The sequence below is a fragment of the Acipenser ruthenus genome, chromosome 43, assembly GCF_902713425.1.
Source record: "Acipenser ruthenus chromosome 43, fAciRut3.2 maternal haplotype, whole genome shotgun sequence".
NCBI lineage: Eukaryota > Metazoa > Chordata > Actinopteri > Acipenseriformes > Acipenseridae > Acipenser > Acipenser ruthenus.
In genome coordinates, this window is record NC_081231.1 from 6,666,215 (window position 1) to 6,693,275 (window position 27,061).

The 27,061-nt window shown below is 43.4% G+C and overlaps 1 protein-coding gene across 1 annotated transcript in view; it reads left to right on the plus strand.

Moving 5' to 3' along the window:
- The window catches only part of LOC131709357 (butyrophilin subfamily 1 member A1-like), a 48,537-nt gene that overhangs the window by 744 nt on the left and 20,732 nt on the right, over nt 1–27,061 (plus strand). Inside the window, exons 2-7 of the mRNA XM_059011820.1 lie at nt 17,123–17,199; nt 17,739–18,086; nt 18,234–18,515; nt 20,575–20,682; nt 20,786–20,812; nt 21,326–21,352. Of these exons, the coding sequence (XP_058867803.1) occupies nt 17,123–17,199; nt 17,739–18,086; nt 18,234–18,515; nt 20,575–20,682; nt 20,786–20,812; nt 21,326–21,352 (869 nt within the window). The remainder of the gene's footprint in view (nt 1–17,122; nt 17,200–17,738; nt 18,087–18,233; nt 18,516–20,574; nt 20,683–20,785; nt 20,813–21,325; nt 21,353–27,061) is intronic.

A 27,061-nucleotide genomic window follows, 5' to 3' on the forward strand; every position in this document is an offset into this window, starting at 1 on the left:
TTTGTAACAGATGTGCAATTGAGTTGAGTTTTATTGTGTGATTTTTATCATTTTTACTGTTGCACTGTCCCTTTAAACCCCAGGGAGACTACTGGTCTCCATAGTAATTGCAGTGATAATTCGTAAAGGGGGCCAGCTGTATAAAAACAGGTGGGGTTAATCAGCCAGGGAGCGACCGGGTTTGAGAGATTTGTGGGCTGAGAGCACGGGTCGCGGAACTACTGTTTGGTAAGGATTGTAACTTTTCAAGTGTAATACTGATGCGCTGTGAATTGGCTGAAGCGCTAGAAGTTAATGGTAAACTACGACTATTCATATTGAGTAGTTTGGTCCGCTCTATATTGGAGTGGTTTCAGTGAAGTATCCCCCGTGCTCTTAGACGTTGGTCGCAATTGTATGGGGTTGATTACAAAAGAGAATGTGCATTGTCTGTATTCTCAGTTGGTAATTACGATCCTGTGAATTTTGATGTAACATTTGAGCGCTGCATACGAACTTCATTTCTGTGTTATTGGTTGTTTTAGACTTTTAGAGTAGCGTCTTTGTCCTGATTATCCTAACTGTAATTTTGTATGAGTTTACAATATATAATTATAAGAGGCCTGTTAACTTTTGATTGCACCCTTGCACTTTATCAACCTGTGTATTAACTAAAATAGCGGCTATTGGAGGGTTTAAACATTAGGCATTTTTTTTTTAGATTGCATGAAGTTTTTCTGTTCTATGAAAATCACTGATTATTAGTGAGTTTTTTTTTTGTTTTTTTTAAGTGTGTTATTTAAGGTTTGATATTTCATTGTTTGGAATTGTGTTGGTGGAAATCACTATTTGCTTTGAAGGCTGTTATTTAAAAGTGTTATTGTGCTGTGAATTATTTTTTTATTTAGAAGTGTTGGTGTGATGTTATTTGAAGTATTCTAGTACTTAGGGTCTGATGGGATCGCTCTTGGTTAAAGATCTGTTGCTACTATCAAATCTGCTGCTATAGGTAAAAGGTACACGCTTCAAATTGGCGTAGTCATCAATTCTACTTAATTGGTCATTTAAAATAGTCAATTATAGGGATAACCGAGGGGCTTATCCTTTCTTAACTATTGAACAGTGTTTGGGGAAGGGGAGGGGCTACAGGTTTACTTTTGAATTGTGTGAATGTTCTGTAGACAGGATGGCATCTGTACAAGGGATCGCCTGTCACAGGGATGTGTTGTACAAGGGATCGCCTGTCACAGGGATGTGTTGTACAAGGGAATGAGTTAAAGAACATGAAGTGATCTGAGATTCAATGCTGAAGCATTCAGGCAGGTCTGCCCAACCCACTGCCTGTACGTTTTGTACAATTATATTTCAGTAGATTTGGGGTTTTCAAAGATGTAAAGGTACAGCAACATATTATGTTACCTGAAGGATGCTACAGCACTCCCTGAAAGTTTTGTTGAACTAATTTGAATTATAGGCAAAATGCAAGACATTCTTTCACCTGTGTAATTGTATGAATTAAGAGCATTTTAATAAAATAAAAAAAAACACAACCCATGTTTTAGAACTGAACCTTTATTTTAAAAATAAATACTATTGAATTCATGAAACATTTCTACTAAATACAGCAGTTTTTACAATTAAAAACGTGTTTTACTATGTGGATCCTGCACTGCTAGTGTCAGCTGGAGATTGGGACTGAGCATAATTCAGTTCAGTGTGGTAACTGTTGTGGCAAGGTGTCACACACAGGGAAACTTTACACTGTGTCTCTGGCTCCTCCTCTTTACACTGTCTCCGGCTCCTCCTCTTTCTTCTCCTGCTTTCCTTTTCTGTCCTTTTTTCTGTAAAGCAGCTTTTGCCTTGGCGCTGCACACCCGACACCATCTTCACAGGCTTGTCTTGTTTTCTGTGGGAGGTGTTGGAATAAGATAATCACCATTTTGAGCTTCCAGTCTAGTTGGTGGATCTTTGGTTGATGACATTTTCCCTTTGGATGAAATGACTTCTTTCCATTTTTAAAAGGATTGCATTGCACAGATTCCGTCTGAACTGGTAATGTGTGGTCTGCTCTTCCATCTTGACTGAAGAACAACTTGATGCACCACTTTCTGCTTTTGCGCATTGCCTGGTATGTTTTCATCATCTGCTCAGATGAATCAACCACCCATGTTTTTGTTGTACTCCCCAACACATGCCAGTGACTTTAACCAGTTTCCTTTAGTGAAGAATGATGCATTGTGGTTCACATACAAATATCCCTTTTGCATTTTCTTTACCACTCGCCCACGACTCAACTTCACCCTTTCTTATTTTGTTCTTCAGTAAATCCTGAGGCATGTTTTTTCTGTTGGGCATAACTGTGCCACACATTTCAAACTGATGGTGCTGTAATTCACTGAAGAGGTCGGGGTGGCTGTAAAACCGATCCATCCAAAGGCAGTAACCTTGGCCATCCAAGCCTGCCAGACCCTTTGCCACTTGGTGAGTCGCTGGAGTTTTATCTTGTGCAGTACCGGTGGTGCCCTTGCCTTGGTACACTAGAAAATTCCAGATATAGCCACTTCTCCTCACACCAGATTCACAATGCATAGAATTGTATGCTGAACCTGTCCCTGTTGATGGGTATGTACTTCTTGAATGCCAGGCTACCTTTTACATAGCCTCAGTGATTCATCAATGCTAATATGTTTTGTTCTGAACTGTAAACCTGTTTGAATGTAGTGTGACTGTGATCCAAAACTGACTGAATCTTCCATAACTCTCGATGTGGATATTGAGCATGACTATTATCCACATAATGCAGGAATTAAATAATTTCAAAGTATTGATTTAAGACACAAGGTGTCTAAAGGCTGGAGTTAGAAGCACAACTTCTGTGGTCCAGCAGTCCTTCAATGTCGGTTTCTGCACAAGTCCCATGGCAAAGAAAACCCAGAGCTCATTCAGTGTTGCACTCTGAAATCCTTCTGATTGGCCGGGTGCATGTAATCATGTACAGACAAGTGGTACAGAATACACTTGGCATTTTATTGGCCTTTGTCATGAAGCTCAGAGTCATTTGAAATGAAGTTATTGATAACAGTTAAGATTTTAAACGTAATTCAAGTAGACAAACATTTTCATTGGTGTCTTCTACAGCACTGGCGGAGTGTCCCTCCCCTATATGTATGCACTGTGTTATTTGTATTATTGTTTGCATCGCGGACGAAAGCCGTCATCATTATTTGATTTTAAAACCTCGTGAGGATGCATGACTGTTAGCTACTGATTATGTAACTAGCTGACAGTCACGCATCCTTACTAAACTCGTGCAGACTGTGGCTGAGGGGTAATAAGATAATTAACAGCTAGTTAACCCCTCGGCCAGAGTATAAGAACCTGCAGCTGTCCGTGCTGCGAGGTTGAGTGTACAGGGGAGAGAGCGAGCGAAAGAAAAACAATTGCTATATTTAGAAATATACTTGTTTCTGTTTGTTTGGCCATCACACCTTTTTGTTTTGCTGTTTGTTCAAATCTTTTGTTTTGTATTATTTATTAAATACGCAGAGTGCCGTAGCATTCAGCTTCACCCGCCCATCCACTGTTTTGGTTTCTGTACTTCTTGGTCCATGACGTCACCACACCTCACGCCATCCTGGCACAGTATTGTTAAAGGATTCTGAGGTTCTGTATGGTGGGATCATGAAGCAGATCTGAAGTATGTATCGTTAGAGGATTCTGAGGTTCTGTATGGTGAGAGCTAACACCAAATATGTCTGAAAATGAATGATCGTGTTAACCACAGCATCTAAACCCTGCATTGACAATGACTGCATTCTGTCATTTTAATGTTATTTTATGTTCCTTTAACATGACCCATAAGTTTGTTTGTGTCACTTCTGGTGGGGTGTGTCTTTGTTTCTGTGTGTTTAAAGAACATGAACCAGTTTGAGCTTCAGTGCTGAAGCATTCAGGCATGTCTGCCCAACCCACTGCCTGAGCTGGGCAGGACGCCAGCAACATGTTACAGCTTCACTCTAACAACACAAGAATATCTGAGATTGGTATCTCCAGGTTTGTTTATTTATTACAAAACTGATAAGGTTCAGTGTTATTAACATGATGGGAAGGTATTACTTTAAAAAGTAAGTTGGATCTTTTCAGTCTTTTCCTCAAAACCCTGTTGGTTTAAAGTTAAAGGAGAGGGAGGGTTGGACGGGGCTGGATGCATTGCTAAATGAATTGCTGGCATCAAATTAATTTGCAACGTGTTACAGCTTCAACAAAAGGGAGAAATGGGTCCGCACACCGCAGTAAACGAGGTGCAAGTTCACAAGAGTGAAGCCGTAAATCAGTATAGAAAACCATTGAACCGCATTCGATTGCGCAACAAAAATGTGTTTCTAATTCATAAAAACATATCGCCAATGTTTTGACACAAAAGTGCCTTCGTCAGGTTGTGAAAGCACAAGACTATCTGAAATAACAACTGTACTGAGACTGGTATCTCCTGGTTTATTTATTTATTAAAGGTTCAGTCTCAATACCTGCAGGTTCACAACCACACTAAGTGAAAGGCAGGAGTTTCTGACAGAATGAAATACCCATCATAATATAATCCCTGCATCGCAATCAGAGAGACAAAGGCAGGAGTTTCTGAAAAGAAGCCTCTGTGTTCATAAAGCATTCCTGATGATACCCCAGACCTCTCTCAATACAGGCAGAGACAAGTAACGGTGTTCAGTGTTGTTAACATGATGGGAAGGTGTTACTTTAAAAAGTAAATCTCACTGCTTTTCAGTCTTGTCCTCTAAACCCTGTTGTTTTAAAGTTAAAGGAGAGGGAGGGTTGGGCTGTGCTGGATGCTTTGCTAAATTAGCTAATTGGGGGAACAATGTGGAGATTTTAGTAGAAAAGGGTAAAGCTGCTGCTTCTGGGGAATCTTCTTGAGGGGCGGCTCCCTCTTTTCTGTTAGATTTACTCAAATTGTGTTATTGATAGATAGAGAGACGAATTTCAAGATATAAGTAGTTATTTCATTGTGTCAATTCATATACTATTTGAATAGTTAGAGTGTTTAAAATCACTGATTTTCTCAGTATGGTATATTACTATAGTGTGTTCTTGTATACAATAGTTAAAATTGGATGGTTACTTTGGGGAATCGGCCTATGCTACTATATGACACAGTGATGTTTTTGTTTAGTTATATTTATTTATCTAATCAGTATGTTGAAACAAAAGTAAATAGAGGTTATTTAATTACATGCTGGGTGATTCTAGTAGGAAGCAAATAAAGTGTCACTGGCATTTACCGAACTTAAATGTTTTCTTTATTGCTGTACCTGGTTGCTTTATAAAGATTAAGTAATCTGTTACAAAGCTAGCAGTAGAATTAGCATACAGCATCACACAGCGGTAAAATAAACAAACAAAAAAATAAACAATTCAGTTCTGTAAAACACGTTGAAAAAAAAAGCAACACCCCAACCCCAACCCCAACCAACCCCAACCCCCAGTTCAAAATTAATGTTTAAAGTATCCTCACAAAAAAAATACCTCCTGAAACAACCAAAACTGAATGTCTATTCAACACAAAAAATGGGTAATCCAGCAGCAGATTGAAAAAGAAAACAATTAGGTAGATCTCACCCCGGTCTGTAAACTGGCAGCTATTGATCCTTTGATGGAGAAAACTGCTGTAATCTGCCGTTGAAGGAAAGAAAAGAAGCCCATCCACGCTCTTCCACCCTCTGTCTCCTTCCCTCTCTCTCCCCTCCACTCTCCTTCTCTTTTCCACTCTCCTGTAATCTCAATGGGAATGCATATGCCAGGTTATCACTATTAGTATTAGTGTCTGTGTTACACTTTTACACATATCTACATCCACTTGTGTTTCACTGGGCGTGAGCTGGGGGGGAAAGATAAGGCAGAAGAAGCAGCAAGGAGCAGTTAGTAGGACAGAATGTGGTCACCGACTGGGGCCGACGCTGTCGACATCCCAGGGGCGGAGGACCCGGCAACCGGAAACAGGATAGAAAAGAGGTCACCGACTGGGGCCGATGCTGTCGACATCCCAGGGGCGGAGGACCCGGCAACCTGAAAACACATATGAGGGTTAGACTTGAAAAGCCACCCCTCGGGAGGAGATGAGAGAGGTACCCAGCATTTGAGGCTTATGTAAGGGGCGCTCGTAAAACCCCTGATTGGCCGAGACATCACGCTGCCTGGGACCTGAAAATAAGGACAGAGCATTGAGGTTAGTATAGGACTCGGCACAAGTGACCACGTCCTGAAGAGAGGCAGAATAGAAGAGAGCCTCGAGTGAGATGAGCGCAGGAGCTGTGACAGAACAGAGTTTGGCCGGGGGTCCGCTCTGACTCACGCGGTGAGAACCCCTGAAGGTAAGGGAGGCGGCTGCCTAGCCCTGAGGTCGGGGAAGTGAGCATCACTTTCCCCCCAAAGGATGGACCCCCGGCACCTCACAAAAACTCCCACACCGTGAGACAAACAAGACAGCACATGCCAACGCATAAAACATACACAAAAGACCAGAATGACGAACAGGACGAACAGAGGGAGATTAGTAAATTTGTTAGTAGGATGCGACTGTGTGTATACCTGCCGCTCAGTGGAGAGGAAAAAACCCCTTGAGGCAGATTAGGGGAAAACCTCTGGTGGCCCCGGTGAACAGGTAGCCCCCACTCCGGGCATGCTAGCGATATTAAAATGGGCTGCAACTATATCGGAGGAGATGAATGAACGTAATAAATCTACTGCAGAAGAGGACCAGCAGCCCATGGTCTTAATCAGACTGTGGTTGATGCTGGCTCTTGCAGCGGAGGTAGCTGCACCTATACGAAATGAATGGGGAGAATACAGCTGAGGAGTGAGGCCTGCTCTAGAAAGGAGAGTGGAGAGGTGGGCTGATTAGGAGATCTTCGTCGCTGCAGGGGAGCTTGAAGCTGAAGAAACTGTGTATTCTGAGGAAGCCGAAGAAGGCTGTGAGTGATGTTGGCCCTCGCAGCAGAGGGGGCTGTGCCTACGGAATGATTGGGGGGGAGGCCCGCTCTGGAGGCGAGGTAGGTTGGAATCCAGTGACGAGTGATCCTAGGAGCGAGAGAAATCAATAAGGGGGTGGAGTAGAGGAGGGAGGCTTGCTCTGGAGGGTGGAAGGTGGGTGAGAACCAGCGATGAGTGATGATAGGAGCGAGAGGAATCAATGAACTGAGGGTCCTGGGGAGGGGGGTTTGCTGGGGAGATACCTTGCTGATGAAAGGGGCAGAGAAGGGACTCTTCTTGACAGCTGAATGGACTAACCACGTTGAAATTGATCCCTCTTGGAGGTACGACCGAATGGTGAAGTAAATTAGAAGCAAAAGAAACAGCGAGTTCTGAACGTAATAATCTACTGCGGAAGAAGAGCAGTGGCCCATGGCCGAGAAGCAGATGAGATACCTTGACGTTGAAAATAAGGGGCAAATAGGGGAATCTGCTTGACAGCTGAATTAACTGACCACACTGAAATGGATCCGTCTGTAGGTACACGACTGAATGATGGAGTAAATTAGAACTGTGGATTCTGAGCTCCTAAGGAGACCGAAGAGGGCTCAGATGCAGATGGTCTCCATAGGTAGATCCTTGTATGGGGAGAAGTGGCGTTTCAGAAGAGAAGAATGAGCAAACTGAGAATGGTCATTGATGCGGGAAGGTGAGGCAGAGGGGAAGGCTCTTAATCAGCTGTTAGGCAGATGGTCTCCATGAGGAGATCTTCGTAAGGGGACAAGCAAACTTTCTGAAGAGTAGAGATGAGTGAAAGAGAATGTCTATTGATATGGGCAGGCGGGAAGGTGCAGCGGGCGGGCGGGCGGGGGGGGACTTTGAAGATTCCACGAAGAGTCAGACAAACTACTGGTATGGAGAGAATGGTGGGAAAAAAAAATAATAATCCCTAGCTGGACGATGAAAGCCGTGATCTGGTTTGATTTGAAGGAATAGGATGAATCAGATTCTGGCACAGAACATTTAAAACACTGACCAAGCTGTACAATATGAAGCTGTCGAAGGAGGGAGAGAGCTGCAGATATGAAATGCTGAGCAGATTGAAGGAGGTTACTGAGAGTATGATTCAGTCAAATGACAGCTGGTGAAGCTGGTGAATTTGGGGGGGGGGGGCACGCAGCAGACGGGAGCAGTCGACGGAACTTGAATACTAAAAGTGGAGGCCGAAGGGGAGCTGGAACTGACAGTTGAGGTAGCAGCTGGATCTGAACGAACGTGTGTAAATCGACTGCTGGGGAGGCTCAGCACACTTTGTGCTCCATTTACTGGAATGGAGGGCAGAGTTGAGATGTTGACTATCCTATGTGTCAGTTAATACGGGATCGATCTGCGGTCTGCTACTATCATGTCTGCTTGAAATGGAAAAGGTGAACTCACATTGAGAGACTGGGTTTCACAACTCCAGATATTCTCCTAGAGTGCAGCAACAGGAAGCCGGAAGATTGCAGTGCTGAGGCGCAGAGCCTGATAAAGCTGCCTGGTCACCATGACAACTTACCACTCCCCGCAGTCACTCAATAAGGGCGTTGCCGTGGTAACCATAGCCTGTGAGGCGCCGGTGGAAAAGTTACAGTACAATAGTGTAGTTAGAGAATGTTGTGACCAGTCGAGTCACGAGCCGCCACTAGTTAAATTGAGTTTAGAATGGACTGGATACGTCTTTAAAATGTTGAACGTAGCTGATGGAGGTCCAGGGCAGGATTTTCTGATGAAGCGGTGATTGTGCTGGCTCTGTGGGAGCGGGGGGAGGGGCGTCTGATTGCAGGCGAGGAGTAAAGAAAGATTCCGCCGACAAAACTTCGTAGTAGAATTAAATAGAGCTAAGGTAAGGCAATCGCAGACAACAGGAATGTCGAAGGAGCTTGGAAGTTTAACGGAGGACCAGACTTTCTGATAAAGTTACAGACAAGTTGAGTAATGGAGCTGCGCTTTGGACGGCTATGATGCCGAGGTGGAGACCGGATGGAACAGGAAAGAGTAACGTTGGAGCTCTTGGAGCCGAAAAGAGAAGCTGAATGAAAAGAAAGGTCACCTGAGCAGGTAAGAAAATGATTGATAATATCTTGGCAGCGATGTGCAGAGAAACGACCTGCGTGAGCGAGGCAACGAAGTTTAGATATTAGCGGTGAAGCACGAAACGACGGCGTCTGAGCGTTTGCTACAAAAACGAAACACTAGACAGAAAAGGTGCAGGTGATCAGGTCTTAAATAGTAAATAGAAACTAATTAACGGGAGATTAGAAAATTGAAAGATTAGAGATTAGCGGCCCCCCCAGCTCCACGCCCCCCGAACCTCGCAAGCTAACATTTAAAATGGACTCTTAGCCAAAACAAAACAAAAGATCACAGAAAAGTTGTATTAATTTATTTTTAATTTTCCAGAATAGACTTTAACTCACTCATGAGCTCCAGTTCTGTGAAAAGGATCATGTGTTGGTTTGTTTTATGAGGCGTGTCTGAACCAGGTACACATTCTTTCACTGGCAGACAGTGTGTAACGATCACTCTGCACAACTGAGAAGCAGTTGCACTGTCCTCCCTAAGGAGATACTGCTGGCCCAATATCTATAACTAAGTCAGCAAGAGTGTCAATTTCATGAACAAACGGTTTATTGTTGTAAACTATAATGTAATAAATAAAATATAAGGACAACAACCTATTGCAGAGAACATTTAGTGCAAGGTACAGGTAAGTCAGAAAGTAAAGAGAACTAAACAAACATCCAAACAAACTAATACTAAAGCGAAATGAATGCGATGTCTGGTGGGCCTCCAATAAACCCACACACACAAACCAACACACCGACAGGCAGAAAAGGCACAGGTTTAAAAAGCTGTTTCTATTTATTCTTAAAGAGCTGAACTGAAGCACAAGGACAGAGTGCAGGTGAAAGTGAAAGCAGGTAAGCAGACTCTAAATCTGTGTGTTTAAAGTTACAATAGCTAATAGAACAGCTCTCTTCAACAGTAAGTAGCGTGGTTCTGAATAATCTAGCGTTACCCCGCGTGCTGCTACAGCTGTTTAAATACGTACCTGTAATTATTCTTTTCATTGTTAACATCCTGACAACTTTTTACACTTATAACTTGAAAGTGTGTTTCAAAGCTCTTTTCAAAATGGCCTCTCTAGTGCACTGATAGTGGAAGGATTATTCCCCTCATTGTGAAACAGGGAACACAGCGATAACGATCCATGATGTGGTACGGAACAGAAAAGCCAGAACACTTACAGACTTGGTTTGTTAAAGAGCAATGTAATGAAGACACAGTGTGTGATTGAGATGAGAAGTGATACTGGTCAGTGGTATGTGGTTTACAGTGAGAGAGCAATGCAATGAAGACACAGTCTGTGATTGAGATGAGAAGTGATACTGGTCAATGGTATGTGGTTTACAGTGAGAGAGAGCAATGCAATGAAGACACAGTCTGTGATTGAGATGAGAAGTGATACTGGTCAATGGTATGTGGTTTACAGTGAAAAAGGTAAATCAGTAACTATGTAGTCTGAGGAGCTGAAATCAATTCATTAAATTATGTGACTCCACATAGTGTGAAACACTGCAATGGAAAAAAGGTGTCTGAGTGTTTTATCTATTTTTTTACCAGGAGCTCAAACCCCATAGATTATTATTGAGGAGAGGAGCCTGTTTGTGAACGCTATCGAGTCAAACCCCATAGATTATCATTGAGGAGAGGAGCCTGTTTGTGAACGCTATCGAGCTTCTGAGGTTAAGACTCGAGCCTGTTCACGGGTCCAACACTAAACATCCTGTGCAGTTCTAATATTTATGACAAACTAGTATCTTTTAATAATTACAATCAGCGCTTTTAAACTAGTAGAGCTGAATAACTGAGCTCTCTGTCAAGCTGCTTGCCTCTCTCTATGTAACAAAGACAGAATCACTGCTGTCTCCGCCCCTCCCCTCCACTCCTATTGGCTGGGCAGCTATAGAGCTTGCAGCCTAAATACAATGATGTTAATGTAAACATGTAAATCCAAAACTAAATGAGAAAATGTTACACTTTCTGGCTCCTGTTCAGGAAATACTAAACCCCCATTTTCAGTGATGTTTCAGCATTTGTTTTGGGCACGCCCCTGATTTCTATTGGCTGCTCTGTATGTCAGTCACACTGGCTACTCTTCAGAGGTGTGGAGTGATACACAGCAAACTTCATAACCTTGATAATGTCTGAATTATTACACTGTGTAACAATTTTTTCTTTTTTTTTTGTTCCTGGGTAGTAAGTGTTATTTCCTAATTTGCTTATGCCTCAAAAGTATAGAAAATGGCTATTATTCCCCACAAACTTTGCTTTTGTGACCAGGACAGCGATATTTTGAAATTTACCTATTTTCCAGAACATTCCAGATAGATTCAGTGCTGAGTAAACTTGGAGTAACTTCTAGAACTTTCTAGTAATATAAATAGTAGTATAAATACAGGGGCCTTAAGCCCACCAGTTCAGTTTAGTTTCAGCTGCCTAAGTGGATACATAGCTGCATTTTTCTGAGATGGCATCAAGGTCATAGGAGACTTCAAAATGGTGGCATTCCTGATGGGTCTCCAAGGCAGTTTCACCAAGTTTCCCTGCTATCTTTGCCTTTGGGACAGCAGGGACACCAAGGCGCACTACCACAGGCGGGACTGGCCACAGCGGACCGAGTTCTCTGTGGGGAGGAATAACGTCAAGTGGGAGCCACTGGTGGACCCACGGAAGGTGCTGATGCCACCACTGCACATCAAATTGGGCCTTATGAAACAATTTGTCAGAGCTCTAGATAAGGAGTTGGCAGCCTTCAAGTACCTTCAAGACTTCTTCCCTAAGCTGTCTGAGGCAAAGGTCAAAGCCGGTGTCTTCGTTTGACCACAGATAAAGAAGATCCTGGAGTGCAATGAAATCCCCAAGAAGCTCACTAGTAAGGAGAAAGCGGCTTGGAACAGCTTTGTCGCAGTGGTTCGGGGCTTCCTGGGCAATCACAAGGCCAAAAACTATGTGGAGCTGGTGAAGACTATGGCACAATGGGCTGTAGGATGTCCCTCAAAGTCCATATCCTTGATGCTCATCTTGATAAATTCAAGGAGAACATGGGAGCGTACTCGGAGGAGCAAGGCGAGCGCTTCCACCAGGATATACTGGACTTTGAACGCCGCTACCAAGGACAGTATAACGAGAACATGATGGGAGACTACATTTGGGGGCTGATTCGTGAAAGTGATTTACAGTATAATTGTAAATCTCGAAAAACTACTCACTTCTAAATCTTCTGTAGTCATTTTTGTATTACTTTAGTATAAATACATGTTAATTTGGATTAATATGTTTTTTCTGACGAAAAGACACATTCGCCCGTTTTCTCATTGGAAATATGCAAATTTCAAAATATCACTGTCCTGGTCACAAAAGCAAAGTTTGTGGGGTATAATAGCCATTTTCTATACTTTTGAGGCATAAGCAATTAGGAAATAACACTTACTACCCAGGAACAAAAATTGTGTTACATAGTGTTGTTGTTGTTGTTATTATTATTATTATTATTATTATTATTATTATTATTCAGCAGTGGGTCGACTGGACTTGCCTCTGATTCACTTACATCTGACAGGACTTAGGCCAGCCTCCACAGGCTCTCTGCTTACTATTACAATGAATCAATACTGTGTCCTGCCATTGTCCATACACTGCAACAAACACTGAGAGCCATTTCAACCAGCTTCTCTCTATAACCCTAACCCTAACCCATGCACTGCTCCACACACTGAGAGCCATTTCAACCAGCTTCTCTCTATAACCCTAACCCTAACCCATGCACTGCAACACACACTGAGAGCCATTTCAACCAGCTTCTCTCTATAACCCTAACCCTAACCTATGCACTGCTACACACACTGAGAGCCATTTCAACCAGCTTCTCTCTATAATCCTAACCCTAACCTATGCACTGCTCCACACACTGAGAGACATTTCAATCAGCATCTCTCTATAACCCTAACCCTAACCCATGCACTGCAACACACACTGAGAGCCATTTCAACCAGCTTCTCTCTATAACCCTAACCCTAACCTATGCACTGCAACACACACTGAGAGCCATTTCAACCAGCTTCTCTCTATAACCCTAACCCTAACCCATGCACTGCAACACACACTGAGAGCCATTTCAACCAGCTTCTCTCTATAATCCTAACCCTAACCTATGCACTGCTCCACACACTGAGAGCCATTTCAACCAGCTTCTCTCTATAATCCTAACCCTAACCTATGCACTGCAACACACACTGAGAGCCATTTCAACCAGCTTCTCTCTATAACCCTAACCCTAACCCATGCACTGCAACACACACTGAGAGCCATTTCAACCAGCTTCTCTCTATAACCCTAACCCTAACCCATGCACTGCTACACACACTGAGAGTCATTTCAACCAGCTTCTCTCTATAACCCTAACCCTAACCCATGCACTGCAACACACACTGAGAGCCATTTCAACCAGCTTCTCTCTATAATCCTAACCCTAACCTATGCACTGCTCCACACACTGAGAGCCATTTCAACCAGCTTCTCTCTACAATCCTAACCCTAACCCATGCACTGCAACACACACTGAGAGACATTTCAACCAGCTTCTCTCTATAACCCTAACCCTAACCCATGCACTGCAAAACACACTGAGAGCCATTTCAACCAGCTTCTCTCTATAATCCTAACCCTAACCTATGCACTGCAACACACACTGAGAGCCATTTCAACCAGCTTCTCTCTATAACCCTAACCCTAACCCATGCACTGCAACACACACTGAGAGCCATTTCAACCAGCTTCTCTCTATAACCCTAACCCTAACCCATGCACTGCTACACACACTGAGAGTCATTTCAACCAGCTTCTCTCTATAACCCTAACCCTAACCCATGCACTGCAACACACACTGAGAGCCATTTCAACCAGCTTCTCTCTATAATCCTAACCCTAACCTATGCACTGCTCCACACACTGAGAGCCATTTCAACCAGCTTCTCTCTATAATCCTAACCCTAACCCATGCACTGCAACACACACTGAGAGACATTTCAATCAGCATCTCTCTCTGAATTGGTTTATTCTTGTATTTATATCATTGTGACTCATACTGCAGGTACTGGAAAGCTACCTGGTAAACAAATAACAAGAAGAAATAATAATCCGATCACTAGTTCTAACTGTGATACACAGACAGGCTGCTGATAATCAGATCACTAGTTCTAACTGTGATACACAGACAGGCTGCTGATAATCAGATCACTAGTTCTAACTGTGATACACAGACACGCTGCTGATAATCAGATCACTAGTTCTAACTGTGATACACAGGCACGCTGCTGATAATCAGATCACTAGTTCTAACTGATACACAGGCAGGCTGCTGATAATCAGATCACTAGTTCTAACTGATACACAGGCAGGCTGCTGATAATCAGATCACTAGTTCTAACTGTGATACACAGACAGGCTGCTGATAATCAGATCACTAGTTCTAACTGTGATACACAGGCAGGCTGCTGATAATCAGATCACTAGTTTTAACTGTGATACACAGACAGGCTGCTGCTACGCTGGTGACACTGAAGTGATTGTGATGAAATGTAAATGAGATCCTTTTTATTCTCATGATGTTTCAGACTTTGCTTTTGATTTTTTATTCAACATAATATTGTAAATAAGAAAACAAATGAAAATGGCATGGACAAAAATGATGGGACCGCTAACCTAATATTTTGTTGCACAACCTTTAGAGGCAATCGCTGCAATCAAACGTTTTCTGTAGCTCTCAATGAGATTTCTGCACCTGTTAACAGGTAGTTTGGCCCACTCTTCCTGAGCAAACTGCTCCAGCTGTCTCAGGTTTGATGGGTGCCTTCTCCAGACTGCAAGTTTCAGCTCTTTCCATAGATGTTCGATAGGATTCAGATCAGGACTCATAGAAGGCCACTTCAGAATAGTCCAATGTTTTGTTCTTATCCATTCTTGGGTGCTTTTAGCTGTGTGTTTTTGGGTCATTATCCTGTTGGAGGACCCATGACCTGCGACTGAGACAGAGCTTTCTGACACTGGGCAGTATGTTTCACTCCAGAATGCCTTGATAGTCTTGAGATTTCATTGTGCCCTGCACAGATTCAAGGCACCCTGTGCCAGGCGCAGCAAAGCAGCCCCAAAACATAACCGAGCCTCCTCCATGTTTCACTGTAGGTATGGTATTCTTTTCTTTGAAAGCTTCATTTTTTCATCTGTGAACATAGAGCTGATTTTTGACTCATCTGTCCAAAGGACATTCTCCCAGAAGGATTGTGGCTTGTCAATATGCATTTTAGCAAATTCCAGTCTGGCTTTTTTATGTTTTTCTTTCACAAGTGGAGTCCTCCTGGGTCTTCTTCCATGGAGCCCACTTTCGCTCAAAAAGCGACGGATGGTGCGATCAGAAACTGACGTACCTTCACCTTGGAGTTCAGCTTGTATCTCTTTGGCAGTTATCCTTGGTTCTTTTTCTACCATTTGCACTATCCTTCTGTTCAATCTGGGGTCGATTTTCCTCTTGCGGCCGCACCCAGGGAGGTTGGCTACAGTTCCATGGACCTTAAACTTCTTAATAATATTTGCAACTGTTGTCACAGGAACATCAAGCTGCTTGGAGATGGTCTTGTAGCCTTTACCTTTACCATGCTTGTCTATTTTCTTTCTGATCTCCTCAGACAACTCTCTCCTTTGCTTTCTCTGGTTCATGTTCAGTGTGGTGCACACAATGATACCAAACAGCACAGTGACTACTTTTCTCCATTTAAATAGGCTGAATGACTGATTACAAGATTGGAGACATGTGTGATACTAATTAAAGAAACTAGTTTGAAATATCGCTATAAACCAATTATTTATTATCTTTTCTAAGGGGTACCAACAAATGTGTCCAGGCCATTTTAGAATATCTTTGTAGAATAAGCAATAATTAATCTCTTTTCACAGCTTCTTTGCTTTATTCTATGACATACCAAAGGCATGCAAGTATACATGATAAAATAGCTTTTAATTTCATCACTTTTCAAGAGGAATGAAGCATTATTTCAATGAGCTGTAAGGGTACCAACAAATTTGAGCATGTCTGTATTTGATGAGGGGGCGTTTTCTCCGGCACCTTATGTAAACATTTGTAGCAACACATGGGAACATGTAACCCAATAAAATAAAAAGGTCCTTATGTGTCCTTTAACAAAATAACTGACGCAAGGGCCAAAAGAAAAACATTTGGGGAGACACAAACAAACACGGATGTAAATACAGCACAACATGGAACACGGAATACAGAATACAGAACACGCACCTCCACCTCTAACACCAACATCAATCCTATCCTTACTAACTAACACCCGTGATCACCCTATTTATACAACTGTGGCTCCAGCCACATGCCCACATGTTTTTGCAGGGAGGATTTTAACTCCCTCCCTGCCACCCAATACCCCCCCCCCCTGAAGGCTCAATTAATAGAGAAGACACACACCTCTATAGCACCAATATCATGTATATAAATATTCACAATTAATTGCCAAGGCAGTTCTCATACAATATAACAGCAATCATATAGACCACATATCTAAATGGTATTTTAGTAAACCATTTGGTTAAGGTTAGCAACACAAACAGTAACAGATGAATCATCAAACAAGATCTGCAGTTTACCAGCAAACATCTATCCCAGTGTAGCATCAACCCCCCTTTCTCTTTCCTTACTGAGGATACCATAACATCTATCCCAGTGTAGCACCAACCCCCCTTTCTCTTTCCTTACTGAGGATACCATAACATCTATCCCAGTGTAGCACCAACCCCCCTTTCTCTATCCTTACTGAGGATACCATAACATCTATCCCAGTGTAGCACCAACCCCCCTTTCTCTTTCCTTACTGAGGATACCATAACATCTATCACAGTGTAGCACCAACCCCCCTTTCTCTTTCCTTACTGAGGATACCATAACATCTATCCCAGTGTAGCACCAACCCCCCTTTCTCTTTCCTTACTGAGGATACCGTAAAGCAGTCACTGTCACTCAAACACTTGTGTTGTTTTCCAGGGAAATGAAGATGCGATTCCTGGGGAGGACCTGTCTCATTGTCTTGAGTTTGCTACAAGCTGTTTCTACACAGAGAGGTGAGAGGGACTGTAGAAATGAAACTGATGAAGAGACACATCACTAATGCTAACCTGAAGATCTTTCAATAGGACAGATCAACTGAGATGCAAGATCACAAATTCAGAGATGCCCTGGCCCTGTTTTTATAGGAAGGGGAATTGTAGTTAAATTTGCCTGTTCAGTCACCTCTTACTAACAGTGCACTGGTTCTTTGGTTGAGTTCTGGACCAGTAGGTCTAATGCACCAGCGTTCATAGCAGGATGTTTAGTGTGGAGCTCCCAGGGTCACAGCTTATAGCTCATATCTCATAGCTGGATGTTTAGTGTAGAGCTCCCAGGGTCACAGCTTATAGCTCATATCTCATAGCTGGATGTTTAGTGTAGAAGTCCCAGGGTCACAGCTTATAGCTCATATCTCATAGCTGGATGCTTAGTGTAGAGCTCCCAGGGTCACAGCTTATAGCTCATATCTCATAGCTGTGTGCTTCTTCTTTTACTAGGGTACTGTTTGAGCAAATGCTTGTTTGTTTCTAATTCCCAGTGTTTTGTTTTTCAGATGGCAGCTCTGTTGTTGGCTCTGATCAGCCCCTCATCGCCTCTTCTGGTGAAGATGCCATCCTGCCCTGTCACATCACCCCCAGTCTTAGTGCTGTGGACATGGATGTGAGGTGGTTTAGACAGAAATTCAAGATCCCAGTTCATTTATATGAAGATCGAAGCGATCGCACAGATGTTCAGGACAGTGACTATCGGGGCCGCACTGCTCTCTCTAGATTGGGGCTGCAGGAAGGCATTCTCTCTCTTAACCTGAGAAACCTCCGTCACACTGATAGCGGGGTCTATTCCTGCTATGCCACTGATGGAGTCTGGAATGGACAAGGAAAGACTGAACTGATAGTCAGAGGTCAGTGCTGAATTGCAATGTGTTTTCATCTGAAATAACACCTCCATATCCTGGAGACCTGGCTGGAGTGTCTTCTGTGTGTGTCTCACTGTCTCTATTCCCTGACAGTCTATCTGTGTGTGTCTCACTGTCTCTATTCCCTGACAGCTCTGGGGACCCAGCCCTCAATCTCTATGGACTCTACACAAGGAGAGCAGACCTGGCTGGTGTGCAGATCAGAGGGGTGGAGCCCTGAACCTGAAGTGATCTGGAGAGACAGAGATGGAAACAATGTGACATCACTGTCCAACACAACAGTGCAAAGGGACAGTCAGGGGTTCCTCAGTGTCAGCAGCTACATCAAAATCAAACAGCAGTCCAACGTGTTCTCCTGTCTGGTTAGAAGTAAAATACCAAAACCAGACTGGGAATCCAAACTCCACATATCCAGTGAGTATCACATTTGTGGATTGAGCCTGACTGACACTGACCATAGATTACAGTCACCATGATGGGACATCAACATCTGAATCAAGCACATGAACTAGTGGGCCAGTCAATATCTGAATCAAACATATTTGTGTGTGTGGGGGGGGGGTTATGGGCAGTCCTCCATTTTTGCTCTCAGGGAGTTCGGAGGGGTGTGTGGAATGCTCACTATGAGGGGGTGAGGTTCAGTGTTAGGAGGGGTGTGTGGAATGCTCACTATGAGGGGTGAGGTTCAGTGTTGGGAGGGGTGTGTGGAATGCTCACTATAAGGGGGTGTGGCTCAGTGTTGGGAGGGGTGTATGGAATGCATGAGGGGGTGTGGCTCAGTGTTGGGAGGGGTGTGTGGAATGCTCACTATGAGGGGTGTGGTCAGTGTTGGGAGGGGTGTGGAATGCTCACTATGAGGGGGTGTGGTCAGTGTTGGGAGGGGTGTGGAATGCTCACTATGAGGGGGTGTGGTCAGTGTTGGGAGGGGTGTGTGGAATGCTCACTATGAGGGGGTGTGGCTCAGTGTTGGGAGGGGTGTGTGGAATGCTCACAATGAGGGGTGTGGTCAGTGTTGGGAGGGGTGTGTGGAATGCTCACTATGAGGGGGTGTGGCTCAGTGTTGGGAGGGGTGTGTGGAATGCTCACCTTGAGGGGGTGTGGTCAGTGTTGGGAGGGGTGTGTGGAATGCTCACTATGAGGGGGTGTGGCTCAGTGTTGGGAGGGGTGTGTGGAATGCTCACTATGAGGGGTGTGGCTCAGTGTTGGGAGGGGTGTGTGGAATGCTCACTATGAGGGGGTGTGGCTCAGTGTTGGGAGGGGTGTGTGGAATGCTCACTATGAGGGGGTGTGGCTCAGTGTTGGGAGGGGTGTGTGGAATGCTCACTATGAGGGGTGTGGCTCAGTGTTGGGAGGGGTGTGTGGAATGCTCACTATGAGGGGTGTGTCTCAGTGTTGGGAGGGGTGTGTGGAATTCTCACTATGAGGGGTGTGGTCAGTGTTGGGAGGGGTGTGTGGAATGCTCACTATGAGGGGGTGTGGCTCAGTGTTGGGAGGGGTGTGTGGAATGCTCACTATGAGGGGGTGTGGCTCAGTGTTGGGAGGGGTGTGTGGAATGCTCACTATGAGGGGTGTGGCTCAGTGTTGGGAGGGGTGTGTGGAATTCTCACTATGAGGGGTGTGGTCAGTGTTGGGAGGGGTGTGTGGAATGCTCACTATGAGGGGTGTGTCTCAGTGTTGGGAGGGGTGTATGGAATGCTCACTATGAGGGGTGTGGTCAGTGTTGGGAGGGGTGTGTGGAATGCTCACAATGAGGGGTGTGGTCAGTGTTGGGAGTGGTGTGTGGAATGCTCACTATGAGGGGGTGTGGTCAGTGTTGGGAGGGGTGTGTGGAATGCTCACTATGAGGGGGTGTGGTCAGTGTTGGGAGGGGTGTGTGGAATGCTCACTATGAGGGGTGTGGTCAGTGTTGGGAGGGGTGTGTGGAATGCTCACTATGAGGGGGTGTGGCTCAGTGTTGGGAGGGGTGTGTGGAATGCTCACTCTGAGGGGTGTGGTTCAGTGTTGGGAGGGGTGTGTGGAATGCTCACTATGAGGGGTGTGGTCAGTGTTGGGAGGGGTGTGTGGAATGCTCACTATGAGGGGTGTGGTCAGTGTTGGGAGGGGTGTGTGGAATGCTCACTATGAGGGGGTGTGGTCAGTGTTGGGAGGGGTGTGTGGAATGCTCACTATGAGGGGTGTGGTCAGTGTTGGGAGGGGTGTGTGGAATGCTCACTATGAGGGGTGTGGTTCAGTGCTGGGAGGGGTGTGTGGAATGCTCACTATGAGGGGTGTGGCTCAGTGTTGGGAGGGGTGTGTGGAATGCTCACTATGAGGGGTGTGTCTCAGTGTTGGGAGGGGTGTGTGGAATGCTCACTATGAGGGGTGTGGTTCAGTGTTGGGAGGGGTGTGTGGAATGCTCACCTTGAGGGGTGTGGTTCAGTGTTGGGAGGGGTGTGTGTGTTCCAGTGTGTTGAGCTGCTGTGTTGTTTTCCAGGTGATTTTTTCCCAGGAGTCTCTAGATGGATGGTGGCTTTCTTCTTGACTTTAGCTCTCAGTATTGGAGCCATTCCTCTGCTGGTGTTCCAATGGAGAAGAATGGATGGTATGAACTTTATCATTATCATGAGGCATTTCATACAGCTCTGTGCATTTTAAACATGTCAAACAGGTTTACAATAATATGGACTGTTCTGTTTTACTTCTAGCCATGGAGAGACAGTTTGAGCCTATGGGTAAGTAAAGCACTTAATGAAGAGATGCTGAAAACCCATTCCAGGTTTCTGCAGCAGTATCTTAAACTACCACACCCATAAATAAAGACATCCCTGGACCGGAAATCCAGCTCATTAGAAATGATTGTAAATAATAATAAATATAATTGTTTTTATACATTGCAATTGTTATTTTATTGTTTGCAGGACCCTTTTGTAAATGAGACCTGATTAAATAAATTAATAAATTAAATCTCCTGGTTAAATCAATTAATCTATTCAAATTTAAATTTTAAAAAAAGTTGGGGTGGGGGTTTGGACACAAAGGTTTAGGAATATAAATATTTCCTTATGGAGGGATGTTGAAAATTGTAACAATTTTAGTTTGTATGTTTCATATACTTCGCAGATAGCAGATTCATTTTCACATGGACATCCTGTTCATTTAACTGGTTGTGTTTTTCATACTGCAATTTAATCTGTACTGGAGCTGAAATAACCACACACTGTTCTGTCTGATTCATGTTTTTTTAGCTGCTCAGCGGCTTCGTGAGGAACTTGGTAAGAACTGTTTTCATAACTTTATTTGTAGAATTACTGTAAATGTTTCTATCTGTCTATCTATCTACTTATGCTGTCTGTCTGTCGCTGTGTCTGTCGGGAGTGCTTGCAGTGCGTGTGCAGAGTGCGGAGCTCAGAGTGAGTGAGGGGTTCTCCTCTGCGTGTGCAGAGTGCGGAGCTCAGAGTGAGTGAGGGGTTCTCCTCTGCGTGTGCAGAGTGCGGAGCTCAGAGTGAGTGAGGGGTTCTCCTCTGCGTGTGCAGAGTGCGGAGCTCAGAGTGAGTGAGGGGTTCTCCCCTGCGTGTGCAGAGTGCGGAGCTCAGAGTGAGTGAGGGGTTCTCCTCTGCGTGTGCAGAGTGCGGAGCTCAGAGTGAGTGAGGGGTTCTCCTCTGCGTGTGCAGAGTGCGGAGCTCAGAGTGAGTGAGGGGTTCTCCTCTGCGTGTGCAGAGTGCGGAGCTCAGAGTGAGTGAGGGGTTCTCTGCGTGTGCAGAGTGCGGAGCTCAGTGTGAGTGAGGGGTTCTCCTCTGCGTGTGCAGAGTGCGGAGCTCAGAGTGAGTGAGGGGTTCTCTGCGTGTGCAGAGTGCGGAGCTCAGAGTGAGTGAGGGGTTCTCTGCGTGTGCAGAGTGCAGAGCTCAGAGTGAGAGGGGTTCTCCTCTGCGTGTGGAGCTCAGAGTGAGTGAGGGGTTCTCCTCTGTGTGCAGAGCTCAGAGTGAGTGAGGGGTAAAAAGAAACTGATTAATAGTTGGGTCTTTTATAAATTAACGGCCGTGATGGCCATAGTCGGGGGGGGGGGGGGGGGGGTTCCTAGCGGATCAAGTCCCAATTCTGAAAATATTACACTGAGAAATGGTATTAAAATTGTAGTGAATGTGTCTGTCCCTGTTGAGAAATGTGTGGTCGAACTTAGAAAACTAATCCGGTGTGAGTATCAAGTTGGCTTCACGTATGAACAAGTTTGTTGTCGTGTTCCTGAGTAATGAAACAATAGTTTTGGAAATTGTTCAACAAGGTTTGGTTATTGACAGAGTGTTAGTATCTGTTCTGCCTCTTGCGGCTCCTGCAAGGAAAATAACAATTTCTAATATTCCTCCTTTTCTGAAAAACTAACTTATAGTGAGAGAGCTAAGCCGTCATGGAAAAATAATGTCAAGCATTACAGTGATTCCTCTAGGTTGTAAATCCCCTGAGTTAATGCATGTAGTTTCTTTCAGAAGACAGTTATATATGCTTCTGAACGACCTGAATGGAGAGCTAAATGTAGCTTTCAGGTTTCGGGTGGATGGTAGCGAATACATCGTTTTTGCTTCTTCTGAAACAATAAAATGTTTTAAATGTGGCTGTAAAGGGTATATTGTGAAGAACTGCAAGAGGACTGTAAGAGAAACTGAAAGCGAGAGGGAAGAAGCCCTGGGGAGTCAGGGTGATGGACTCTCGGATCACAGCGCTGTAGATAGAAGAGCGGAGCGAGAGACTGAAGAGCTCCAACCTGGTTTGGTTGAGTCTGGTGTGGTCAGAGTTGTCAACAAGTCTCAAATCAGTGCAGTATTCTTGTCTAGTGTAAAATCTCATATAAAATGAACTTGCTAGCTGTGTACAAAGCTTTAAAAGGATTGAGAGACAACAGCTTCATTCATTTTAATGTACATCATTAGCTGTTTTATTAAATCAAGTTCTTTGTAAAGCTTTACAGAGGACCCTTTCCAAATTGATCTCTTTAAGGTAAGGCTTGATTTTTCTTTGTTAGCTTTGCTGGAACACAGTGTATTTCGCTGAAGTCAGTATTGAAAACAAAAACATCTGCTCTGCGTCAAATACCATTGAATTAAAATAACAAAATTAATAATAATAAAAATAATAATAATAATAAAATAAAAAAATACATCAGAATGGAGGCACTTTTGGTCGATGATTCAAAGCTAACTATTGCATTTAAAAAAAATCAAGAGACAACATTGTTGCACTTAATCTGGATCTATGAGGGCACAGCCGGGGGAAATCTTTTCGGTGCTGAAACCATAACTGTAAACATGCATGTGCTTCATCTGTACCATCATCAGCACAAAGCTGAAGATATTTTCCTAGTTCTGCCCAGATAGATGTTTTCCCATCACTTTTGTTCCCCTTTCGCTGCCGGTACCCTGCAAACAGTCGTGGCGCCTTATGTGCTGGCTCTTCATCCTCCTCACTGCTGTTGCTGCTCTTCTCCAGTGTCAGCTTCATCCCCTCAAACTCAGCAATAAGCTGATCTAAAACAAATTTGGAGGAAAAGAAAGCAAAAGTACACAAAGTGATTCAATATTAGGGCTGGCAATGATGCATTCCACATTTGTTCTCAACAGGATTTCTTCAGTACTCACTATTTTTGTTACCCAATCTTTCCTAATTATAATTATTTTATTTGTTTTACAAAAATTGGCAAAATCAATTCTAAAACCATCAGGACCACGGCTCATTGCTCAGTCTGCCACTGCTACTTCTGACTACTGAGTTGATTTTGATTATGCCTAACACTGACCACAGGTGTAACTTACATTTCATCAGTCTTTGTTTCTAACACCCCTGACAGCTTAAAAACTTTAAGTGGTTTTATTTTAATAAACGGGAGGACATTAAATCTGGTAACAATAGCAATACCTTTCACACGTTTCTTCACTTCCACCTTGATATCATCTGGTGCCAGGACATCGTGTTCGAGCCAGAGTAGGCAAAAAGCTGGATCTAGGAGTGCTGCTACAATGTCGAGAAAGTCTCCGAAGGGAAGACCATCAACATCGTCTGAACACTCTTCCATCTGAACGTTGACAGATACCCCCTTAAACCTCTTTAGAGACTCTTCGAGTATCTTTACCAGGCCACTCAAGTAGCGAACCTGCAAATGCATACTGTGAAGGTGGTGGTGGTTCAATGACAGTATGCATGGCACCAAAGCACTGATTGTGACAACTTTGTCCCTGAGTTAGGTCTGTTGCATCAAGGAATGGTTCCAGAATGTCAACCAGTTCTTTCAATTGGCTCCATTCCCGTGGGGTGAACACCAACTCCTTATGTCCTTGGTCCTCAGCAAGGTTACAAAGGCCTTGATGTTCTGAGCTTGTGACTGCCTTCACAAGATGAAGGGTGGAATTCAAGCGGGTCACCACTGCTGCAGATATACTTCAATTAGGTCCGAATTTATTTTCGAATGCTTCTTTGAACACGCAGCTTGTATGCAACAGTGTGCAAAGTATTGATACTTTTGACATGGTGGCATTTATGACCCTTGTTTCCTTCAGTCCATCCCCAATAACAAGCTGCAGGGTATGTGCAAAGCACTGCAAGCATCTTTTGTGACAGTTGCTCTGCAGTGACATGTTCATGTCCATTGCCTCATCTTCGTCAAGTTCCTCCCATATTTCGGCGTCATCCAGGTCTTCACTTGGAGAGATATTGTTGTTGCTCTCGGTACTGCTAGGAAAGCACACAGTAAATGCCTTCCTCATTTGCTAGTTATCACTGATGATGTAATCTATCTTGTTTTTGATGATGTAATTATCACACAGACTCAAACTTTTCACTTATTCGTTCACCAGTGTGTGATCCTGTGAAACGATCACAACTCAGGAGGACAGACTTGAGGCTTAGAGAGTGGCTGCTGATGTCCATGATGTGTGCAGTGATACCAAGAAACCCCCTCATCTTTCTGTCTGTCCAGATATCAACAGTCACTGAGATGCTGTCAGCTTTTTCAAGAAGGGATCTGATGGTCTGTTGCGTTTCTGCTGCCATGTGTAATATTTTTCCTGTTATATTACCTCGGCTTGGCATTGAAAATGGATAGAAAGTGGCAAAAACTAGGGTTTTCCACAATGAACAGGGGAAGATTACAGTCTACGATCAAGTCTGTAATAATTGCTTCAGTAATCGCATGCTGACGCGGATGTCCTGTATTGTAAACCTGGATGGGACTTGCCAGAAATGAAGAGATTGTCCTTTGTCCATCATCTGGTTCTCTTAGTGTGGTCTTTGATTTATTGTATTCTGAAAACCTATTAGAGAAGTAAAGAGATATAAAATATAATTTAAATTTTTTACAATAAGATAATAGCTTATTTTTTACATTATTATTGTATGTTACCTAATAATTTTACATTTACAAAATCTAATTCTATGAATCTGTGGCTTTGCAGGAGCAGAACAGTTTCTCTTGAGTTGTAATTCTGAGAAGACTGTCCAGGTGCTGTCCTGGTGCTGTGCTCTGACTGAGTTTTGACCATCTCGACACAAACCTGAACTCTTAACATCTATGGACCTCTATACCTGTCTTGTACAAAAATAGATGAAGAACGGCTTATTCCAGAAATATGCGTTACTTACAACAGCACTGAATACAGATGTGCTTAACGAGTATTTCATTTCATTAGTGAAATAAATTTCTAGAAATCTCACAGAAATAAAAGCCTCAGAAGTCAGGCCAGTCAGTGAGGGCTGTATTCAGTACAGTTGTGCAAAACAAAACATCCTGATATTTGAAAGAAAAAAAATCCTATAAGAATTACGCACTCTTTATAGGGATTAGTGTTTAAACCTGAGGACAGTTGTGCCTATGTGTTTAGTATTGCCTGGATGATCGAGTGAGAGACTACTTCAGACTGGGGAAGAAAAGAGAGGAAAAGCAGCGAGTTGTGTCTGTGGTGTAGTTAGTGTACTGTACACGATGCCTTCACTTATAAACCTTACAACTGTAAAATATGCAATGATACAAAACAAAAACAATAGGCTACATATTGTGAAATAATGCAATATTATCTCACAATTATGCAATAATTATTGGGAAATAACGCAATAATTGTGAAATAGAAAAAATGATTGCAAAATCATGCAACGTTATCTCGTAATATCACAATACATTTTTTTTGTGGCGCCAATACGTTTCCGTAAAATGCCACATGACCTTTAAAATGCTAGAAGAATAACTAGCATCAGACATACTATGCGTGGTACAGATTAAAATACATGTGTTAAAAAAACGCTTTTCCCAAAATATCAAGTTTGAGCATTTCTATAAATGTTGTAATCAAGACTGGAATAGCCAAAGCACAATACAATAACACTGAAAGAACCTGGAAAAATGAAACGGATTGGATCAGATACAGGGGGTTTTACTGACACTTTTATTAACATTAAATAAATAAATAAAATAAAATATTGTCTTCATTATGGTCAATTTTATTATTTTAATTGAATTTAGTAATTCTCAATTTTTTGTAATGCCAGGACAGGTGTAGACTACTTCTAGAAAGAGTTGTATAGATCTAAATTTTGTGCCGTGAATATCATGTTCTTTTACACACACAAATAAGTGGCCTGCTTGGGGGTCTTAACGGACGATCAACCAACCCCGCCTAGTATAAGGAGGCTGTGTGGTCCAGTGGTTAAAGAACAGGGCTTGTAACCAGGAGGTCCCCGGTTCAAATCCCACCTCAGCCACTGACTCATTGTGTGACCCTGAGCAAGTCACTTCACCTCCTTGTGCTCTGTCTTTCGGGTGAGATGTAGTTGTAAGTGACTCTGCAGCTGATGCATAGTTTACACACCCTAGTCTCTGTAAGTCGCCTTGGACAAAGGCGTCTGCTAAATAAACACATAATAATAATATTCCGCGTATGGTAGATGCTCATGGTTAGAATGCAGCCCAATGTAAAAGACAATGGCATTGCAGCATAATTTTGGAC